This window comes from Pelmatolapia mariae, linkage group LG22 (genome assembly GCF_036321145.2).
Source record: "Pelmatolapia mariae isolate MD_Pm_ZW linkage group LG22, Pm_UMD_F_2, whole genome shotgun sequence".
NCBI lineage: Eukaryota > Metazoa > Chordata > Actinopteri > Cichliformes > Cichlidae > Pelmatolapia > Pelmatolapia mariae.
The window spans coordinates 2,929,321-2,949,336 of record NC_086245.2 but is presented as its reverse complement, the minus strand read 5'-3'; the positions used below and the strand labels follow the sequence as shown (position 1 = coordinate 2,949,336).

Genomic DNA, 20,016 nt, shown 5'->3' with positions numbered 1-20,016 from the left:
TAGATCATTAAAGCGTTGAAAGGCATTATAGTCATTATCGGGAGAGTATGACCTTAAATGTCATTAATGTTTAAAAAACCAAACTGAATCCTAAGCTGTTCCCAAACTCTGAGATTGACCACACTGTCACTTAAAATGATTGCCCACACATCTGTGGTGTTGCCGTTGATGGCCACAGACACGTGTCCTTGGTTCTTGTTAAACTGGCCTTGAGAAACATTTCCTGAAGCTGTAGGAACCCCGTGAACACGCTCATTAACATGTGCTATTTAATTTGCTTGATAACAGAAATGTTAATAGTTTGTGGACCTGTGGGTTACTGATGTTAGCTGTGAAATCAAGTGCTATTAATGTTACCAGTTGGTTTCTTTACCAGCTGCTGCTCATGTTTCAGGAAGTCTTCAACCTTTAAATTCCTCTAAACCAACAATGTGGAGCTTTCACTACTTTCTGAGTTGACTGTGCATCTCAGGTTGAAGTCCAGTGGTGTGTCAGTTTGAATTTAAAGTGATTTCAGGGCACTTTGTGTGGTTAAGACAATCTTTAAGCAAGCATTTTATGACTGATATGAATCCCTGCAAACAGCTCAAAAATAATCAGTTTTATTCATCATTTATGCCCAAAAAAAAGCAAAAGGTTATACAGAAGGAAATTAGGCATTTTTGGGGGAATATTTCCAGTACATAATTGATCCTGGTACAGTTACTTCTGGAAGCTCTTGGTTGCTCAGCTCAAGTGCTGCTCAGCTACCATTGGGCAGAATCCTTGAGTGTCATTGAGAGTGTTTCTATGGTGACAGGCGTGGCCTGAAGTTATGTGGTCGTGCCATCATGGTGACCGCCTTCAGAGAGTAGAAGTCTGAATCCTTCCAGGAGAACCAAACAATGCCATCTGGCCCCAGCAAGTTCTGCGCTTTCAGAGAGTAGTGCCCCCCCTGATGGAGACACGTGGAAGCATCAGTCTAATTTTACCATCAAACCATTGTTTCTTTTATTTCATACAAATTTACTGTTATTCTCACAAATTTTGGCAGAAAAAACAACTTTGTAGGACAAGAACTTACCTTGTAGTAGACACCGTTGAGGTTAGCATAGAAACACTGGTGGAACCACCAGCCAGCGTGGCTGATCTCAGCACAGATGTTGCCTGTGTCTGGTGTGCTGAAACCCTGCAGGTCATGATACCAGCCGAAAGAATCCTCCGCTGTCCCGCTGAAACCGGACACATGCAGGCGGTACTGGTTGTCCTCATCCTCGATTCTGCAGCGAGAGGAAAATAATCAAATCAAAACTATTCAAGGTTGGCTGATGATTTACTCCTTGGCCACTGATGTACTGTGCCAATCAGCTACTACTGTTTATAATAAGGTAGATGAAAGCCACAAGCTGGAAACGTTAGTGCCTTTTCAGTTTTTATTGCATGTGACAGTTTTCGTTAAATGCAGCTCTGAATATAGTCTGTAAATCTGAATATAGTTCTGGGTCTGCAAAGAGAAGCCAGTGCGGAAGTACACCTTCATTCTTTAACCAGCAGGGGGCAATCTCTTCTGGCAGCACAAAGGTGTCTGGGTGTGTAGAAATCTATAACAGAGCAGATCTACCATGCACTTTCAGTTTGAGGTTTTATGTATTGTTTAATCTTCTTTCAGCTGCTCTCTTTAGGGGTAACCACAGCGGGCTACCTGCCTCCATCTCACCCTGTCCCCAGTATCCTCCAACACTACATTCATGCATCTCCTCTGTGCTCTTCCCCTTTCCTCCTGCCTGGCAGCTCCATATTCAACATCCAATATATCCTCTATTCCTCCTCTGCACAGGCTCAAACCATCTCAGTCTCACCACTCCAACCATTCAGCATGACCTGTCCCTCTGATGAGCTTATTTCTAATCCCGTCCATCCAAGTCACTCCCAGTGAAAATCTTAAGATCTTCATATCTCCTACGTCCAGCTCGGCCTCCTGCCTATTTGTTAGTGCCACTGACTCCAAACCATAAATCATAAACCGGTCTTATTGAATACAGTAGGATCTTTTTTTTTTTTTTTTGTAAGTGATGCTCCTCGTTAGTGTCAAAAAGGAGTATAAGGCAGGTTTGCTTTAGGGCGAGCCTGCAGTGACATCAACAAGTCCCTATTATTTGAGCATGGAGCATCCCTCAGTTTTTCAGTTTTCATCACTTCCTGTTTAAAAACAACAAGAGAGTGAAAATCAGACAGACTTCACCACAGGTCTTCATTAACCATCATTAAGAGCATCTTTCTTACTGAGTAAGTAACTGTCCAGTTCCTGTGCCTTTATCACCTTCCATTCTTCTATTGTGTCTGTTTACCTGAAAGTGTGGTACAGAGCATGTTTGTGGGCGTGGCTCCAGTCCTGCAGGTCAATGCGGAGGCTGTAGTGGCCCTGGTTAGACAGCCGGTGCAGGTGCTGGTTCCCCAGCCAGTGTTCACCTCGCGGCTCGCCAAAGCCGTCACGGTACTCAGACCATCCACGGTTGAAGCTCACTGACCCATCACGGCGCCGCTGAAACACTGTCCAGCCTCCACCTAGTGCACACACACACACATAGAATTGTGTAAAGTGTGTGTAGTATCTGAGTGTTTCCATTACTGGCACTAGTATTGCAGGAACTAACACACCAGCTGTCTCACCCTCGGTCTCCATGTCGCAGTAGACAGGCCGGGCGGTGCCTGGTGACAGGACAATAGTGTAAACACCAGAACGACGGACACCGTTGTGATACAGAGACGCACAGTCTGATGGACAGAAAGACAGGGGCTGTACATCTAAAGGGAGACACACAAAGTTAAAATACTCTGTGAATCATCAAATATCCCACAATTCATCACTGTGTTTGCTGCTGGTGCACCTGGTGGCAGTGTGTCTCGCATGCCGAGTGGTGGCGCAGTTCTGATCACGTTGACCTTGCAGCCCGTGTTGTGACTCATGTGGCGCGCGGTTGCCGACAGGTTTCGGAGCTGCACCTGCAGCTCGTACAGCAGCGCCGCGTGCACATGGAGCAGCGTGTCTGCCTCGGCGTGACGGCGCTCCAGAGAACGCAACCGCTGGTGAAATGTTGAGTTTAAGCTAACACCTTCTTCACCCTGAGCAGTGCAATGAGAGAACATTCACCTTACTGTGTGGTCATAGTGAGGTTAGTCAAATAAATCCCTGAAAAAAGCAAATAGAAAGTAAAAAGAAGCTGAGATGGAGGAAGCTTGTTACCTTTTAGTCAGACAACTTCAGCTCGCTTCATTTGTGTGTTATAAAAAGCCAACGTACCATCATTTTATTGTGAATATTATTATAATGGGAACAAGAGTAACTAAATATAGCCCTCTGCTTAATAAAAGTGGGGTCAGCTGATCTCTAAGATGAACAGTAACACAAGTCAAAGAGTAATTCATCCTGTCAGCTGACCTCTGTTTTACCAGGTGTTCCACAGGGCTCAGTGCTCAGACCACTGCTGTTTAATATCTACATGTTTTCCTTAGACAAAAAGTTAACCACTTCAGCTGCTACTGAGCTCTAGACTGAGGAGGAAGGTTTGGCGGAAACGTAATGTCCAAATGCCTCTGTGACTGAACTTAATGTTGAAACTTGGTTTTATAGGTACATAATATTATTTGTTTGAATTAATTATTTATTAGTTTTAGAAGCCTGCAAGGATCCACTGTGGGTTGGGCAGATTGAGAATAATGCAGGACCCCGGCCTGCAGCTAATCCTGTTAGCGTTCAGGGTTAATGAGGACTTAGTGAGTGTCAAGACAGAGAGATATAGCGAGATAAAGGAGAGCGTTGTATTTACCTGCATGAGTAATGTTCTCCACCCATTTAGATAAAAATCTTTTTTCACTTTTTTCACTTTTTCACTTTATTTAATTTATTTTATTTTTTAAACTCCAAAGATTAAAACGTGTTTCCCGTTTCACTTTGTTGAGCTTTAATTGTGCATATGTTGTTCTTCTCTGTGTTTGGAGGATTTATTTTTCTCTTTTCTTCAGCACTAATTATAAGTAATCACACTACTAGAGACTAACTGTACTTTTTCACTCAAACTGATTTCTTGAATCAGAATTTATTTCTTTGCTTTGGAGATATGACATCACACCCTTTTTTTTTAAGCCCGTGTGTCTCAAAATACATATCTGTTCTTTACAAAGTTCAACACGACATTTCATGAACGTAGAGTAGACAGCAGGAAGTCTACCTGCATCTCCAGGGCCTTGACTCGATGCCGGTGGTTCCTCAGCTCCTCCTGGAGCCCTGACATCGTCTCTTTCAGCTCTTCCAGCTGCTCCTTTCTGTTTTCGTTCTCATGGAGCCAATAGGAGACGTCGTCTGTACACCGGAACATGTCTGGGCAGCGTTTTTGAGAATTTCCTACAGGAGGAAGTGTTGCCGTCAATCGGCATTGTCCGTTAGACATCAGCTGACTGCTGAACTCGCCACACTCTGCGGATGAATTGCTGATAGTCTGGTTGAAGGTTTGGTTGGTGCTATCTTCAGCGCCAGTGTTGTCATTGCGTATCACCAGTGGGGCGTCAGGGGTCAGGTCGGTAAGCGTTTCCGTAAAGGAGGTAAGAGGATGCCAGTCAGCATCCTCGTAGTGGTCCTTTCTCATATCTGGCTCGTCCCAGTTTGTCTCCATGCTCGTGTCCCGTATGTCCCTGTTTGTTTGGATATTCCTGTCCGGTGCATCGGCGCCGGTTTCTGTGAGGGTGTTGGGGTGGGCATCATCATCACGTGTAACATCTGAGACCAGAAAGTCACCGTCGACAGGCCGGATGCACCAAACAATCAGTAAGAAATAAAATATTAACACTTCAACCTTCTTCATTCTGAACATCAAATGACTCCTCCTTCCTGGCTGTTCACTTGTATCCGAAACAAATTCAGTTTACTGGTAAAATCAGTTTCAGTTACTGAGTCAGGATCAGACTCTGACATCATCGCAGAAAGATGCGGTCCAGATTTCACCCAAACGTAGGCATTAGGTCCAAAACTGTGGGAGATCTGAAAGAAAAAGTAAAATAAGGTTTATTGTGACCTTTAAACTCAGAGCCACACCAGCCAGGTGTCTGTGAATGTGCTAACCCGATCCAAAACAATGAATGTGGTTTAGAGTGGAGCCACTGTTTTGAACTGAATCAGTACATAATCAAAAGCCATCCAGGAACAAATGAACTTCTTCACATCAGTCTTACAGCTCGTCTGTTAAGATTTCCGTTTTGTTGTGCCAAAATAACATTTCACAGGCATCTTAGATTAGCTTAGATTAGATTAGATTAGATTAGATGAAACTTTAGTTATCCCCTGGGTGGGTTCCTCCGGGAAATTCAGTTTCCAGTAGCACAGCACCAACAGAAGTTGCAGAATGTGAGCAGGAATAACCATATATACACATGTATAAATACAGAGTATATAATAGGGATAAATAGAATAAACAGGAATAAGAATACAAGGGAATTGTACATTTCAACTATTGTGTGTCTATTGCACTGTTGGATATTTAAAAATCTCATAAATATTGCACAGTGAAAAAGGCACTGCAGTTCAGTTGTTCCCGCCCTCTTTTTTCCCCTGTGTCCCCTCCCTCTCCCCTCCAGCGAGGAGTTAAATGGTTTGATGGTGTGTGGGACAAAGGGGAGAAGGCTTGGTGGATATTCAGAATTTAAAAAGGTTTTTTCCATCAAGATGACGATACTTGTTTAATTTTGAATGTTTTACCCTCAGCAGGCCTCTTCCTGCAGCCTTTACACCTAAAACATGGTTGGACTTTGGCCTATAAACATTCTCATATATAATTTAATGTACCAGGTATATGTAAGCACACGTCTTGGGGTGAGTTGAGAGTTTTGCCTTTTCCACACAACAACTACAATCTGACCTTTTGTTGTTATTCCCCAACACAAACAGAGCAGACATTAAACAGCCTCAATCTGCAAACTTTTTAATATAACCTATATAATGACCTCCTATAGGAATAGTGCAGATAATACACAAGTGGTCAAGTGGGCCTCATGTATGCAGTCTGTATGCTTCACCCAGGCACCACCCTTTACCTAAACCAAGTATTTCTGTTAACTGTTGTCAGCTAGATGAGAGAAATACAAAACTGAATTATGTAGCATAAGAAACAAGGTTAGCTTTATTTATAAAGTAGGAATTATAAAGATCAGAAACAAAAAACTTGTATTAGTGCTGCAGCGCTGAAGATGGTCAAACTGTAAAGGAGGAGTAAAAGTTGATGAAAACTCATTAACATACTGCGCTGAACAATGAATCTTGTAGCTTTGACAATAAAACTGAATCAGTGCCGACTCTGTGTGTCTGTCCTCAACAGGTTTTTGCAGTGATTTTCTTAGAAAAGATTTCAACCAATGAAAACTAATCCTACTAAGAAAACCTGATAAGTTTGAGAAAATGTGTAATAAAAGTGTAACAGCAGTACACTAAACCTGCTGAGCTGACTACAGATCATTTTATATTTAAGCTGAAAACCACTCTCCTACCTGCTGCCATGTCGCAGTGCTGAATTCAGCTGAATGGAAAAGCGTCAGGACAGCCAGGAAGCAGCGTGTGTGTCTGTTTGTTCAGCACCGGGTATGACATCGTATCCTTATAATCCTCTAATGAGATTGGCAGCCAGTGGCCTGGAAAGTAATAGATTACATGTAATGGGATTAGAGTAATGTGACAACAAGTTACAGTAATTGCATTACAGTAAACTAAAGAGGACTTCGTGTGTTTTAACTCTTTGCTTTAAGTGTATTAATTTTTTTGTGTGTTTACCGATCAGGAACTTATTTTGTCCCCTATTCAGTATAAATCTTTGATTTTAGGTGAAGCTTTTCCAACCACGGATTTGATTTGTGCTATAATTGAAAAATAATGCAAATGTGACAAATATTATTGAGAAAATTTATAATTTAAAGGACTGATGTGTTTAAATATCAAACAAATCTGAAACCTTGTGGGATTTTGACCAACTGGAATTTTTTTGTACTCTGGATGCGCTTCCTGATGTAACCTCAAAGTGATTCGTGTTTCCTCCTGCGACAGGACAAGGGATCTTTCAGTTGTTAAGCAAACATGTAAACCACCACACTATGGAGACACAAATGAGTTGCTGCTACAGGCTACAGACGGATGTAATGGTAATAGCAGTCTGAAATACGTCTAAAACTCACTCAGCTGTCAGATTCAGCTGTGCTTCATTTTTATATTAGATGTTAACATGCTAAATTATGATAAAACTACCTGATAATTTATAAGACTGTCTTTCTGCTAATGCTGTTACTGTGAATATTAATTCCAGATCTTTAAAACTGTCCAATTTCAGTATATTTATGGTCTTTGTTGAGTGTAGTCTCTCTCTCACACACACAGAGTCAGGCAGAATATAACAACTGGAATTTGTGAATAAAGTTTTCCGGCTTTTAATACTGTCAATATCTTCAATTTGAGTCCATCTGACTACTTTTTCCATCAGACCATTAGCTCTTCGTTTTATCCCCAAGCATACTGGAGAGTTTTTAATGGACTGAATGTTCAAGGCTGTGTCCGCCTTTAATGGGTTTCTGTTTACCCGTTTATCTCCACAAGCTGCTCCGTTTGTTCCATTAGAGAAACAGAAAGAACTTGAAAAAAGGACCGCTGTCATGATGCTCTCAAAACGAACTTTAGATTTATGTTTGACTTTCAGAGCTTTGATTTATGCTTAAATTGCTTTCAACACAACAGTTATTTTAAATAATGTGACATGCTGCAAGTGATAAGATTAAAAAAACTCTGTTGTATTATGATAATACTGTGAGTAAGGGGTTATCACGGGGTAACAAAAGTTCCTTTGATGTTGATGCCTTAAGCAAACCATAAGCAAACACTTCAGAACAGGTGGTGTTGGTGTGTGGGTGGTGCTTCCTTTGCTTTCACTAACTGTTAATTGCTGCATAGAGATACAGAAACTAATTGGTTAGCACAGGAAGAGATGAGGCTTTGAGTAAAATATTGTATGATTTTTGATAAATGTGACGCTATTCCGTCTGTCATGACAGCAGCTGAACTGCTGAGTTAGAGTGCAGTATGGTGAGTAAAAACACTGGTTAGAGTCAGTGAAAAATCTTAAATGTATACATTTAATTAGTACCAACAGTTGCTTTTGCATGTTCAGTGTTGAGGTTTTTTCTTTTCTTTTTCTTTGAGGTTTTTTCTACCCTTCATCCACCCTGACATCCTCCCCACACTAAATGACTGGGTTTCCCTCTGGGATAATTCATGCAACCACTAGAGGGTGGTGTGATTTACAGTTTTTCTGAATTGCCAAAACACTAAATCCCATTGTAAAAACGAAACTGTCAACTATGAAAACTCTTTCATCAAATCAATCTCACAGTTGCCAAAATCTTAAACATTATTCATCTGGTTAGGACACCATTTGCAAATCTGAATCTCCCGTTTGCCAAAACTCTAAACACATTCTCAAACACAAAACACATTTAGCGGTGTGGTGCACTTGTACCCAGAATGGTGCACACAGGCAACAGAAGTTAAACAGAACTAACACTGCTTTCATCATTAACACACTACCACTCAAAATTGAAAACACATGTTGCAACCTCTTCTGCTTTTTGCAAGACTGAATACAGCTTCATCTACGGAGATGTATTCATGAGGCCTAACCATTGAGTCAAGCTCAAAGATTCTCTGTACACAACAAACTAATTTTAGTTCTGTAAATGAACAGTATGACGTATACATGTGCTATGTATACAAGTATAGTTGTAACTAAATGGTATTTTGTTTAGAATTGAAGGACGGCCACATGAGGGTGGAAGAACACGCACGCGCTCACAACACCAGGAGACACTTATTGTGGATATGGTCCGTCAGAATAATGCAATTCGACTGCATGAAATACAGCAGTGGATTATAGAAGACAGCATACATGTTGAATCTAGCAAAAAGGAGAAGAAAAGGTCGCAATGTCATAGGTCAACGTGCCATTATTGAACTGCCTGGTCAGCGTGGTGGAAACGTAACTATCTGTGCTGCCATCAGCAGCTATGGGGTTCTCCACAGTCACGTTACTGTTGGGCCGTACAACACCGAACTTCTAGCAACATTCCTGGAGGGTCTACGGGATGCTTTGCTCGAGTAGAGAGATGGCGAGCAGGCAGAGCTTCCCATATCATTTGGGACAACGTGAGCTTTCACCCAGGTCCAAGAATATGCAACTGGTTTCACAATGAGCAGCATTTTATCAATGTGTTTCTTCCACCATACTCTCCCTTTTGAACCCTATCAAGGAGTTTTTCTCAGCATGGAGATGGAAAGTATACGACGAAACCCTTACACAAAGGAAAATCTACTTCAAGCACTGAATGGGGCATGGTGAGATGGGAGTGGAACCTTGCTAGGGCTGGATTCAGCATGCTAAAGGATGTTTTCCTTGTTGCATCGCAAGGGAGACCATAACATATGATGTGGATGAAGTCCTGTGGCCTGACCCAACACAGAGGCGTGATGCTGAGGCAGATTAAATTATCTGAATATGCTGTAAAATATATATAATTTTTTAAATGTATATGTAACTTTTTTATTGCAGTTCTTTTTTGTTAAAATGTGAGTACAAGAATAAATGAATGAATAGATGATATATTATTTTCCAGCTATCTCACAGTGTTTTGTATTTGTATGCTAAGTTGTGTTTGCACATTGGCTGGTTTCGTGTGGCTTTTGACAGTAGTGCTTGATTTTGAGAAAAAAGTAGTTTTGGGTCAAATGTTTGGTTTTGCAAGACAAGTTGAAGTTTTTGTGTGTGTAGCTTGAATTTTACAGTTTGTGTTTTAGTGTTTTGGGACAAAGAGATGAGATTTTAGGAAATGTGTTTTAGCAATTCAGAAAAACTGTAATGAAACATGCAACATTTTCTGGAATTAGTGATACCATCACTCACAATGCTAGAGGCTGTCTAACAATTTGACAACTGTGGGCTGAAAAATTAATGGTGCACGAGTTTACACAAACACAATTATTAATGATTTCAGTTTCTGTAGTTTAGACTACAAACCTGCTTTTGAAGCCAGGAATCAGACTGCCACGGTCTGTTGTCAAATGGTGTTTGTGTGGAATGCAGGATGTGGACTTAGATCTAATGTTGAACTCACTTGATAAAACAAAAAACAAACAAACAAATGAAAATTAAAAAAAAGAAAAAAAATCAAAATCAACAGGGCAGGACAATAAATGCAAGTTCAAGGACCCTCCTGGGAAACAAGAGGCACAAAGGACAAGGGGAGACTCAGCTAATATATACAGAAGGGTGATTGGAGCAGAAAGGAGACACCTGGGGGACACAGCTGAACTAAATCAGAATAACAAGCAACAGAAGAAAAGTAAAACATGAAACCAAAGACAGATGACTATCAAAATAAAGCAGGAAGTAACTAAACAGATATGACAGACTAACATACAGATTTGACACAATGTGACACAAGGAGAAGACTCAGAGTAAACCTTAAACAGGATACTAACAGCAGAAACATAACTAAATAAGTTTAAACAATACAAAACTAAGAACCAAATAGAAGACCAGGATATTAAACAGGCACTCAAAGTCCACAAAATGAAACATCTGGATCCAAAACCAGAACCCCTACGGTTCCCCCTGCAGGTAGCTTGCTCTCAGGACTTGAGACCACTTGAGTCCAAGTCAAATCAAAGATAAAGACAAAGTATTGTCTAATTGAATTCTTAGCTGTAAGTTAACTAGTCTAGTTTTCAGAAAATAGAAGATGTTATCTTTCAAATGAACTCCCTCATATTTATTTAGAGTTGTAGTGAAATGTTTTATTTACAGTTTTATGTATCTAAATACTTAAAGTAAGGCGTGGGTGCAAGCCAAACCCTAACCCTAACTTTAAATGAGTCTCTGGTGACTTGATGGATGTTAAAATGTAAAGGTGATAAATGTCAGAGCTCAGTATTCATAAAGAGAAGTTCCTGGTGAGTTTTTGGAAGTGGAGGAAGGTAAGGAGGTTAAAGCCATGGTTCCTTTACCTTTACCATGGTATCACCAGCACCCGTCTCCATCAGGATCGTCATTACAATAGAATTAGTTAAATCACCTGAGATTTAATCAAAACTTCACCATGTCTGCAATCTGCAGTTTGCATTGGGTTGATGTGTAGTCATAGATTGTGGACTCAGACAATAAAAAGAAGTGAATGTTTGTGTAGAAGTCCAAACTCTTACTCACACATTTCACCCTCTTCCTCTTTGTTTGAACATGTCAGTCTGGTGCTAATCGGCTAATATGCTGCAGATATTTACAAGACAACAACATCAGCGTCAGCAGTGTGGGGATTTGCCACAGTGTATTTATCTTCACTGGTTTTTCTGACTTTATAGTCTGAGAACATCAAGTCTGTTTGTTTGTCTGATGGGTACTGCACACAAATCTGTCGATAACAGTCTAAAAGGAGACGGCCACTCGAGAGCGAATCGTCTACCAAGGCCATTGCTCGTTGCTTTTTAAAATAAAGACAGACATTTAATGGATTCTTCTTTTGCAGATGCTCCATTCCTGCAGCAAATTTCATTAAAAATTTCCTGGTAATTTTTGTGTATTCTTACAAACTGATAATTAGAGAAGTGCCATTGAAAACGTACAAACAGGCACAGATGGAAATAGCTCATTATCAGTTTTCTGCTGGTCTGATGTCATAACATGAACACATTATAAACACATTTTTAATACTACGATGAGTATTCTCACAGTTTTAATGTATTTGTACCAAATTTAACTATGTTACTTTCTAAATTGGATGCAAATATTAATATCAACATTGTATAGTAAGTAATTAAAATAACCAGCTGGTGTGATAATAAAGAGATATATACACAACAATACCTAAACAATAACCGTCCAATAGCACATCTGCATAACTGCATATGACTCTGAAAGGCATGAGACAACCGGTGTGCTTAGTAAGTTAAATATGCAGAATTGTAACATTTACTAAATACCGTCTTCTAGCTTGCAAAACAAGTTTCCAAGATAAAAATATATCTGACCTTAATAATAAATAAATGTAACAAATAAATAATAATACAGCAGTAAGAGGAAAACCACAAACAAACATCAGTGTCAAAAATAATAACCACATTACTCCAAGAAACAAGTAAACAAACCAAAATACAACAATGAAAAAGAGTCCCTCCATCTAACGTTAGCCAGTCAGACCATTTCTCAATGAATGGCAGCTTACTCTGTCACAGTCTGGCAGAGGCAGACTGTATGTATTGTGAAGATTCGACCCAAAATGCAGACACGAAGGAACTTGGACCAAAACTTGAGTATTAACAATAAGCGAGCCGTTTAATATGGCTGATAAAAAAGTACAAAAACAAAAGGCAGGTGCACACAAGAAAGAACCTAACTAGAACTAAACTGGGAAAACTAAATGCTAAACACAAAAGACAAAGAACAAAACCTTGAACGTTGCAAAAAACCTAAACATGGAAAATCCTGGAGACATGGAAACATGACGTGGAACAACAGACGACCTAACAAAGAATGAACAGAAACACACAGACTAAATACACACAAGGGTGATCAGGGGAAGTGGAAACACATGGGGAAACAGCTGACACTAGTCTGACATAACGAGACAAAGGAAGCAAAGCTCACTACACTGACATAGGACACAGACCTTCAAAATAAAACAGGAAACATGAGACGCAGACAAGACAATATAAACTTGACAACATAAGACACGCAGCATGAAACAGGGAGAGGGAAACTTAAATACAGGGGTAGAAAACACAAAGAGAAACTAATAAACAAATGAACTTAGCTACCCTAAAGAACTAAAACATAAGATCCAAATAAACTAAAACTCGAAACGTTGGGTCAAAAGGCCCAGGAATGTGACACACTCTTCAGACTCCTTCAGAACGAACACGTTCACTGGAAAACCTACAGGGGGGTGACGGTGTGATTGGTTGGAATAGCAGTGTGACTGAATCCTCTGCTCTGGGTCGATGCATCACAAGCTGCAGCTACACTTGCAAATGATACACACAATCACACTGGAGACACATTGTGCACAGCTTCACAGAGGGAGAGAGATGTAGACTGTTTTTGCTATGCAGTTCTGTGTGCCACTAAATTAACCTCTATGCTGATCAATATTGCATCATGCAGGAACGAATATAAAGATTGTGGAAGGCAGATGAAGCAGTGAATAAGGCAATGTGTTTACTGTGGGGAAGTAACTTTGAAGCAGGAAACTTGAACCAGAGTCGGGATAGGCTTTGTGGTCTGAACATCACAAGCGTCAACACAGGATTTCAGTACATCTGATGGCTGTTTTTGTCAAACATGACTGACCCACAAAGCCAAACGCTGACTCTGAAGTTCTTACAGAGGATGCAAGATGTTACAATTAAAATATTAAAAACTATTTATTTTAATATGCACACAACTCAACAAAAGGACATTTTACAGCTTCATTAAAACAGAAAACAAAAATGTCACTGTTGGTGTACAGTTTGTCCATTTATCAAAGAATCTTTCACAGGCTTTTTGTCCATAAAAGTCCCCAAATCTTATAAAAGTCCTTAAATCAGGCTTTTAAATAAACATGTATTTTTTCAGCAATCACAGACAAACCTGTTAGTTGTGAGAGATTCAGAGATATTTCTGTGGGATTTTACCAGCATATAGATGTGACCTCTCAGACATTTAAAAAATATCTAAATAATATCCGACTGCTTTTCCAAGAAAGTTTAGCCCTGCAAGCTTGAACGAAACAACGATGAGTGTCCCTGTTTGGAGGGGTAGAGTGATGGGAGGAAGTAAGAACGTCATCATTGGTATGTTTGTGCTTTGGTGACAGGGTATAAAATCAGTCAGTCCCTCAGAGGAACAGAACAGCAGAAATCTGTTTCACTGCTAAACAAAAAACTGCATCAGACAGAGAGTCAGAGGGCAGGTGGTGAGTGTCTTCATTATGTGTTGTTATTTATTTACTTTGTAGTCTTTTATTTATTTTAATATTCTAAGATATAACAGCTAAAGCAAAAGTAACAGAATAGATTGTTTATATGTAATGAAGATAATTTTATATAAAAAATTTCAGCATTTTACAGTGATGTGAATTTTTGAGAGAATTTTACTTTTGTTACTCTGTTGCATATATTCTTAATTTTTTTAATTTAAAAAAAATTCATTAACTTAACATAAAAAAGTGGTTTCTCTGATGTTTGATTGGTATAAATGTAATATTTAGGAATGCATACTGTGTATAAATACAGCAATGCAATGACACATGTCGCAAGCTTTTGATAGAAGACAACATGAACAAAATGTGTCATTTAAAAAATTATTTTTATGCCTGATTCACATTTTCATTTTATTGTTTGGGATTTACTTCTTACTTCTTTCATGCGAAATTTTGTTCATGTGTGTTTTCATTGTTTCTCCCTGTGGAAATATGGGACTATATATATAACTGTGTAGAGTTTAGAAACTAGAATATTGGTGAATATATCGAAAGAAATTTGAGTATAATTTGATTTTTGTACTATAAATGTCTTACCTTTTGACCTCTTAACCTAACCTATTGTTTAATTACAATTATCTTATCTTATCTTATCTTATCTTATCTTATCTTATCTTATCTTATCTTATCTTATCAGAGTGCATTTTGGAAGAAGACACTGATTTAAAGCCAGGATGAACTTAACCTGACTGTAACTGTGGTTATCTTTTACTGTGTATTTCAACAGCAGATACACAGAGAATGTGTCCTGTGTTGCTATTGGTGGCTGTAATAGTAGTGGGCGTGGCCAGAGGAGCTGAAAGTCAATGCTGGGACCATCCCGTCTGTCAGGAGGTCAACTCAGAGAGGAGCATGATGGTAAACACACACACACACACTGAGGCTGAACCAAAGCTGTGAAACTGCAGGCCAAGAAGAGCTGAGGATAAATAGTGAGAAGTGAGAAGTTTACTGTGCACAGTGAGATGATTTTAAGGGCTTTAAATGTTGGTGATAAAAAAAGACCCAAGGTTGCATACAGACTGAAGATTTGTCAGTGCTGCTGACCAAGTAGAATTACAGAGGTGATTTCACATCTTTATGTAAAATGTTATAGAAATGACAGAAAACGAGGGACAGAAGGCCATAAATTCAAGGCCACAAACAAATCATTAATTTGATGCAGTATCATGATGGACTGTATATATGAGATGAGTCACTGTGATGTCATTTACTGGGTTTCACTGGTAGACTCAGCATTGGGTGGGTTTTCAGCCCGGGATCACCTGAACTCCCATCATTTGAGATTGGAGCAAAGGGAATTATGGGAAAACTTTATCATCTAAAATTTGGTCAGATGATAGCCTTTGATGGTTTGCACGTTTTGTCCTGCAGGAGTGTATTCAGCTTTGCCACTTTGAAAACAACGAGAAGCCCATCATCCCTGGTGATGCCCACCTGCAGCCTCCTCCCCCATTGGGCCCTCTTTCTCTTTTACCTTTCCCTCCGCCCTTCTTCTCCTCTCCTCAGGCCAAACGCTCCTACTCCATGGAGCATTTCCGCTGGGGGAAGCCTGTTGGGCGAAAACGCCGCCCGATAAAAATCTATACCACCAACGGTCTGGAGGAGGAGTCGGCGGAGCTTTTCCCCGGTGAGATGAAAAAGCGGGAGCTCGCTGGTGAGATGATGACGATGGACGATAACGAGGGGAAGTTAGCAGATGGTGGGCAGGAGGAGGTCCCAGATGACAGCCATGAGAAAAAAGATGAAATGTACAAGATGAAGCACTTTCGCTGGGGCGGCCTGCCGGCAAGCAAGCGTTACGGCGGGTTCATGAAGAGCTGGGACGAGCGCAGCCAGAGGCCGCTGATCACGCTCTTCAAAAACGTCATCAACAAAGAAGCCCAGGAGGAGAAGAGGGAGCAGTGAGGAGGGAGAAAAGAGGGAGGGATGGAGAGAAGACGAGCAGACAGAAAAGTTTTATTCACAACTGCAAACAAGTCCTGTGACTAAATACAAAATGTGTTTTTGTCATTGCCACATTATGACAAGGTTATTAATCCATGAGCGCCTCATGGTGTAATACATCCATGAGCAGGAAATATGAAATTATTTGAATACCCCAGTTTTCCAAGTTTTTGGATATTTTGATTCAAAACACAGAAACCACCAAATATTAACAGATCCAATCAGCCTTTCTGTACAAAACAACATTGGGGCTGCTTTCCATTTGTTTTAGCTGAATAACCAACAAGGAGAGAAAAGAACAAAGGGAAAGAGAGTGGTCAGGTCACTCAGGTTAATAAAGTTTTCTTATTCAGGGGTAAACAAGGAACATTATCTTTCCCATCATGTTTGTAAGTCCCTACCTGCCAAACCATTTGATATACTGGACCTAACACAGAGTTCTCGATGCTTCAGAAGAGTCAGAACTGTCATTGAGGTCATGGCACTGCTATCAATTACTGCCCAATGAATATCATTATAATCCCCCAAAACAAAAGTACAGATTCAGTTTTATTGTGACAGATAATGTTCAATGGAAGCTAACAGCTCCCTCAGTGAGATGCAAGTAATAAAAAGGATTATTATTGTTATTTTTTTTAATCTTTATGATCTTTGTGTCAGAAATGAGAAAGAAACACGGAAAGAAGACGAGCGAGAGAGAGTGGGTGAGAAAAAATGTTTCATATAATGCAAAAAACTGTAAATCGCATAAAAACATAAAGATATTTGCAAGCAAAAAATACAATGCATGTTGTTTTTCTATCTGATTCAAAGAAAAATACACTTTATAAAAACTATATGATAAAGATTATTCCTCAAGCATTTACATTATAGCCATATGATGTATAACTTATTATAGTGAGTGCTTCAGTAACAGGAAGGACAGCACAGCTCTGATCAGCACGTGTGTGTAATACCACACACAGGCCACAAGAGAGCAGCACTGTTATACACCTTTACAGACAACACGTCCACGGCTGATCAAGGTTTATTGTACTTTATTAATAAATTAAATGCTTTACATGTGACACATTTCACAGAAGTAGAGCTCAGTAACGAAGCTTCAAGATAAAAGCATAGATTTAAACCAAGGACATTACTCCTGTAACATGAGCATTGTCTACGCAGCCAGAGGTATTTATCTTAATTTTAATTAAAATCATCAAAGGTTGCTGAGTTTTCTTCTGATTTTCAAGCATTTTAGTTTCATACAGATGCTAGAACTGTATTTATGACTTAGCTCAGTTTAAAATGAGTTTTCAGACCTGAATGCTTCTCTTGTGTTCGCAGTAGTAGTTATTTATTATGATATTTAAAGTTAATATTACAATTTTGTAGCTGCTTTAAGTTTGATTGTTTTATAGTTTAAAGTTTTAACTGACAAATTTGCTTCATCATTTTAAGGGATGAAGGGTCCTATCCTGGCAATGTCTGACTAGAAATTAGAGCAGCAGATGAGTCACAGAGTCCGTCCTTACTCAGTACTATGTTAACAGTCTTTACAGAAAGACATTTAGACATTTAGAGAAATTAGGATTACAGGAAAAACCGGAAATTGAATTTGTAACTAATTCATTGTGATTTTCAACATATTTTGGTTGGCTCATGTGATGGGGCACACAATCAATGGTGGATCAATGTCCCTCTTGAGGGGAAACTCCCACTGGGGCTTAAAATCTGGGACTTTCCACCATTTGCCTTTTAGAACCAAAGAAACTTCTCGGATGAAACATCCTCAAGAACTTACAGAGGTCCAGTCGCTTTTCTTTCCACACTCCTAAGATAAATAACTAATAACACATTTTACGATGATTTATGAATACTTAAAGTATTTCTAAATTTTATAAGTCCACGGTCGTTAAGTGTGATCCTTTACATTAATTTTAGTCTGACGTAATGAATCCTATGTGAAGTGTGTCCCTGTTGAATATGGTCCAGTGGTTTGTACCTTCACTTACTTTTAGTCTGCAGCAGCTCTATTAGTATATTTACATATAAAGATTGTGTTATTCTACCCCATGCATGATCAGCAATTATAGTGCACAAATTATAATTATTAAATTGCAGAAATGAAAAATTTATAACTAATGACATTTTCTTGCTATCTGAAAAATTTACACTTGGTGAAGTATTAACATTTTTGCGTTTTTCATGCTAATTTTTGTATATGGATTACTGTGCAAAAAAGGCATTTCCATAGAGAGCCACTTTGCATCAGCAGCACCATGCTCCAGTGCTCTGGGAGAGTTTATAGTCCTGAGAGTTGAACACTGGATGACTGACAGCTGTCCTTCATCACAACAGAAGCCACAGAAATCCTCCTCATCAAAAACATGACTTTGATCTGCATCCTCATCTGGACTCTCCTCTGCTGCTGCTTCACAGGTAAAGTCCAGAGAATCAAACTCCTCTCCTCTATCAACATCTGTCCCTCTGAAATGAAGCCCACAAAACCATGAAGCTGCTTTATATTTTTGTCTCTGTATCCTCAGAGTCCAGAGGACAGATCACAGTGACTCAGCCTGGAGCAGTGAGCTCTGCTGTGGGAGGAACTGTGAGCATCAAGTGTAGGACCAGTGAGGATGTTTATGTTTCTAGCAACTATCACCGTTTAGCCTGGTACCAACAGAAAGATGGAGGAGTTCCTAAACTGCTCATTCACTCTGCTAGCAGTCGACAATCAGGGATTCCAGCTCGTTTTACAGGCAGTGGATCAAACTCTGACTTCACTCTGACCATCAGTGGAGTCCAGGCTGAAGATGCAGCAGTTTATTACTGTCAGAGTCTTCACTATCCTAACAGTCAGTGGGTGTTCACACAGTGAAAAACAGTCATACAAAAACCTCCCTCAGTCAGACTGAACAGAAACTGAACTGACTGCTGCAGCTGGAAGATACTGCAGAGACTGATACAGTTCACTGAGGACACACACACAAAATAAAGCCCTTCAACACAAATATGTGTCCCACTGCTATCTCATGCATGTTGTTTTCAACTTGCAAATATATAATTAACTAAAGAACAAACGTGGGCCAGTAACAGATACCAAGATGAATCTTAGTCATGACCTTTGATAACCGCAGTGGAACAAAGCCATAACATCTAATCAAGTGTCAGGGCTGTCGCCAGAGCGTGGAGTGAACCCAAAACAGCGTCCGAGCTGTGATGTGGACAATGACTTTATTTACAATGATGTAGAAACACAACAATAGTGAATAAAATGTGATTCGGGGCAAAAGAAGTGTAACATAAACTATTACCCACATAGCAAAATTGGTATGGCCCTGATCTGGCCCACGCAATGTGCCTACACATGGCCCGCATACAGCAAAGGGGGTGGCCCAGATCAGGTTTGCCAGAGGTGGCCCACACATGGGCCAGCACAAGGCCAGCTGCAGACACAATGGTGGTCCTGTGCTGGCCCAGAACAGTTTCAGCTCTGGCCCCAGATGTCAGCCTAATGCTTACCTTAATCAACCCATGTAATAACAACATGTGCTGGACCATAATAGTGCAAAAATAACATGATGAAAGTCTGTTCAGACCCTTACAAGTACGCATATTGAGACAGGCCCCATGTGAAGCAGCAAATGCTATACAGGGGTTCACAGTGCTTGCATGAACTCACGGCCTTCAGAATTCACTAATACTCTCCAAGTACTTTCACCGAAAAGGCTTTTACTACGGAAGTGACGGACAAGGTAAGCGACTCATGTTGTAACTGACGTCAGACGCCGGAGATTTTGGCGGAAAATTAAAGCGAATGGTAGTTTAGATTTGAATAAATTCCTTTAAGCTTCAGTATAACCAAATACACTTATCAATTGTCTTATAACTAACAACATTTGTCTAAATCATCTCCAACACCCTGGAGAACAACGGGGAGAGTTTAGAGGCTCTCCAAGATTACATTGATCAGTACTTCCAGGATCTCGTGATGAAGAAGGCTCAGAGTGCAGC

At 39.9% G+C, this 20,016-nt stretch overlaps 2 protein-coding genes across 2 annotated transcripts; one reads left to right on the top strand and one right to left on the bottom strand.

Annotated features, from left to right (window-relative positions):
- Positions 1–586: 586 nt before the first annotated feature.
- LOC134619752 (fibrinogen C domain-containing protein 1-B-like) lies at positions 587–6,615 on the bottom strand. The gene is made up of 7 exons (XM_063465588.1): positions 6,514–6,615; positions 4,209–5,014; positions 2,868–3,102; positions 2,650–2,784; positions 2,328–2,544; positions 1,064–1,259; positions 587–934 (listed from the first exon to the last, which is right to left on the bottom strand). The coding sequence occupies exons 2-7, from the start codon at positions 4,845–4,847 to the stop codon at positions 788–790; spliced, it is 1,569 nt and encodes a 522-aa protein (XP_063321658.1). The 5' UTR covers positions 4,848–5,014; positions 6,514–6,615; the 3' UTR covers positions 587–787.
- Positions 6,616–14,811: 8,196 nt separating this feature from the next.
- LOC134619758 (pro-opiomelanocortin-like) lies at positions 14,812–15,978 on the top strand. The gene is made up of 2 exons (XM_063465592.1): positions 14,812–14,928; positions 15,445–15,978. Exons 1-2 carry the CDS (start codon positions 14,812–14,814, stop codon positions 15,976–15,978), a joined length of 651 nt encoding a protein of 216 aa, XP_063321662.1.
- The last annotated feature ends 4,038 nt before the right edge of the window (positions 15,979–20,016 follow it).

Excerpts from the sequence above, each read along its gene's own strand:
- LOC134619752 (XM_063465588.1), bottom strand. The coding sequence starts at position 4,847 with ATGTTCAGAATGAAGAAGGTTGAAGTGTTAATATTTTATTTCTTACTG. Across the intron at positions 2,785-2,867 it reads GCGAGACACACTGCCACCAG|ATGTACAGCCCCTGTCTTTC; the intron begins GTGCACCAGCAG and ends GTCTCCCTTTAG. Across the intron at positions 2,545-2,649 it reads CTGCGACATGGAGACCGAGG|GTGGAGGCTGGACAGTGTTT; the intron begins GTGAGACAGCTG and ends TGTGTGCACTAG.
- LOC134619758 (XM_063465592.1), top strand. The coding sequence starts at position 14,812 with ATGTGTCCTGTGTTGCTATTGGTGGCTGTAATAGTAGTGGGCGTGGCC. Across the intron at positions 14,929-15,444 it reads ACTCAGAGAGGAGCATGATG|GAGTGTATTCAGCTTTGCCA; the intron begins GTAAACACACAC and ends TTTGTCCTGCAG.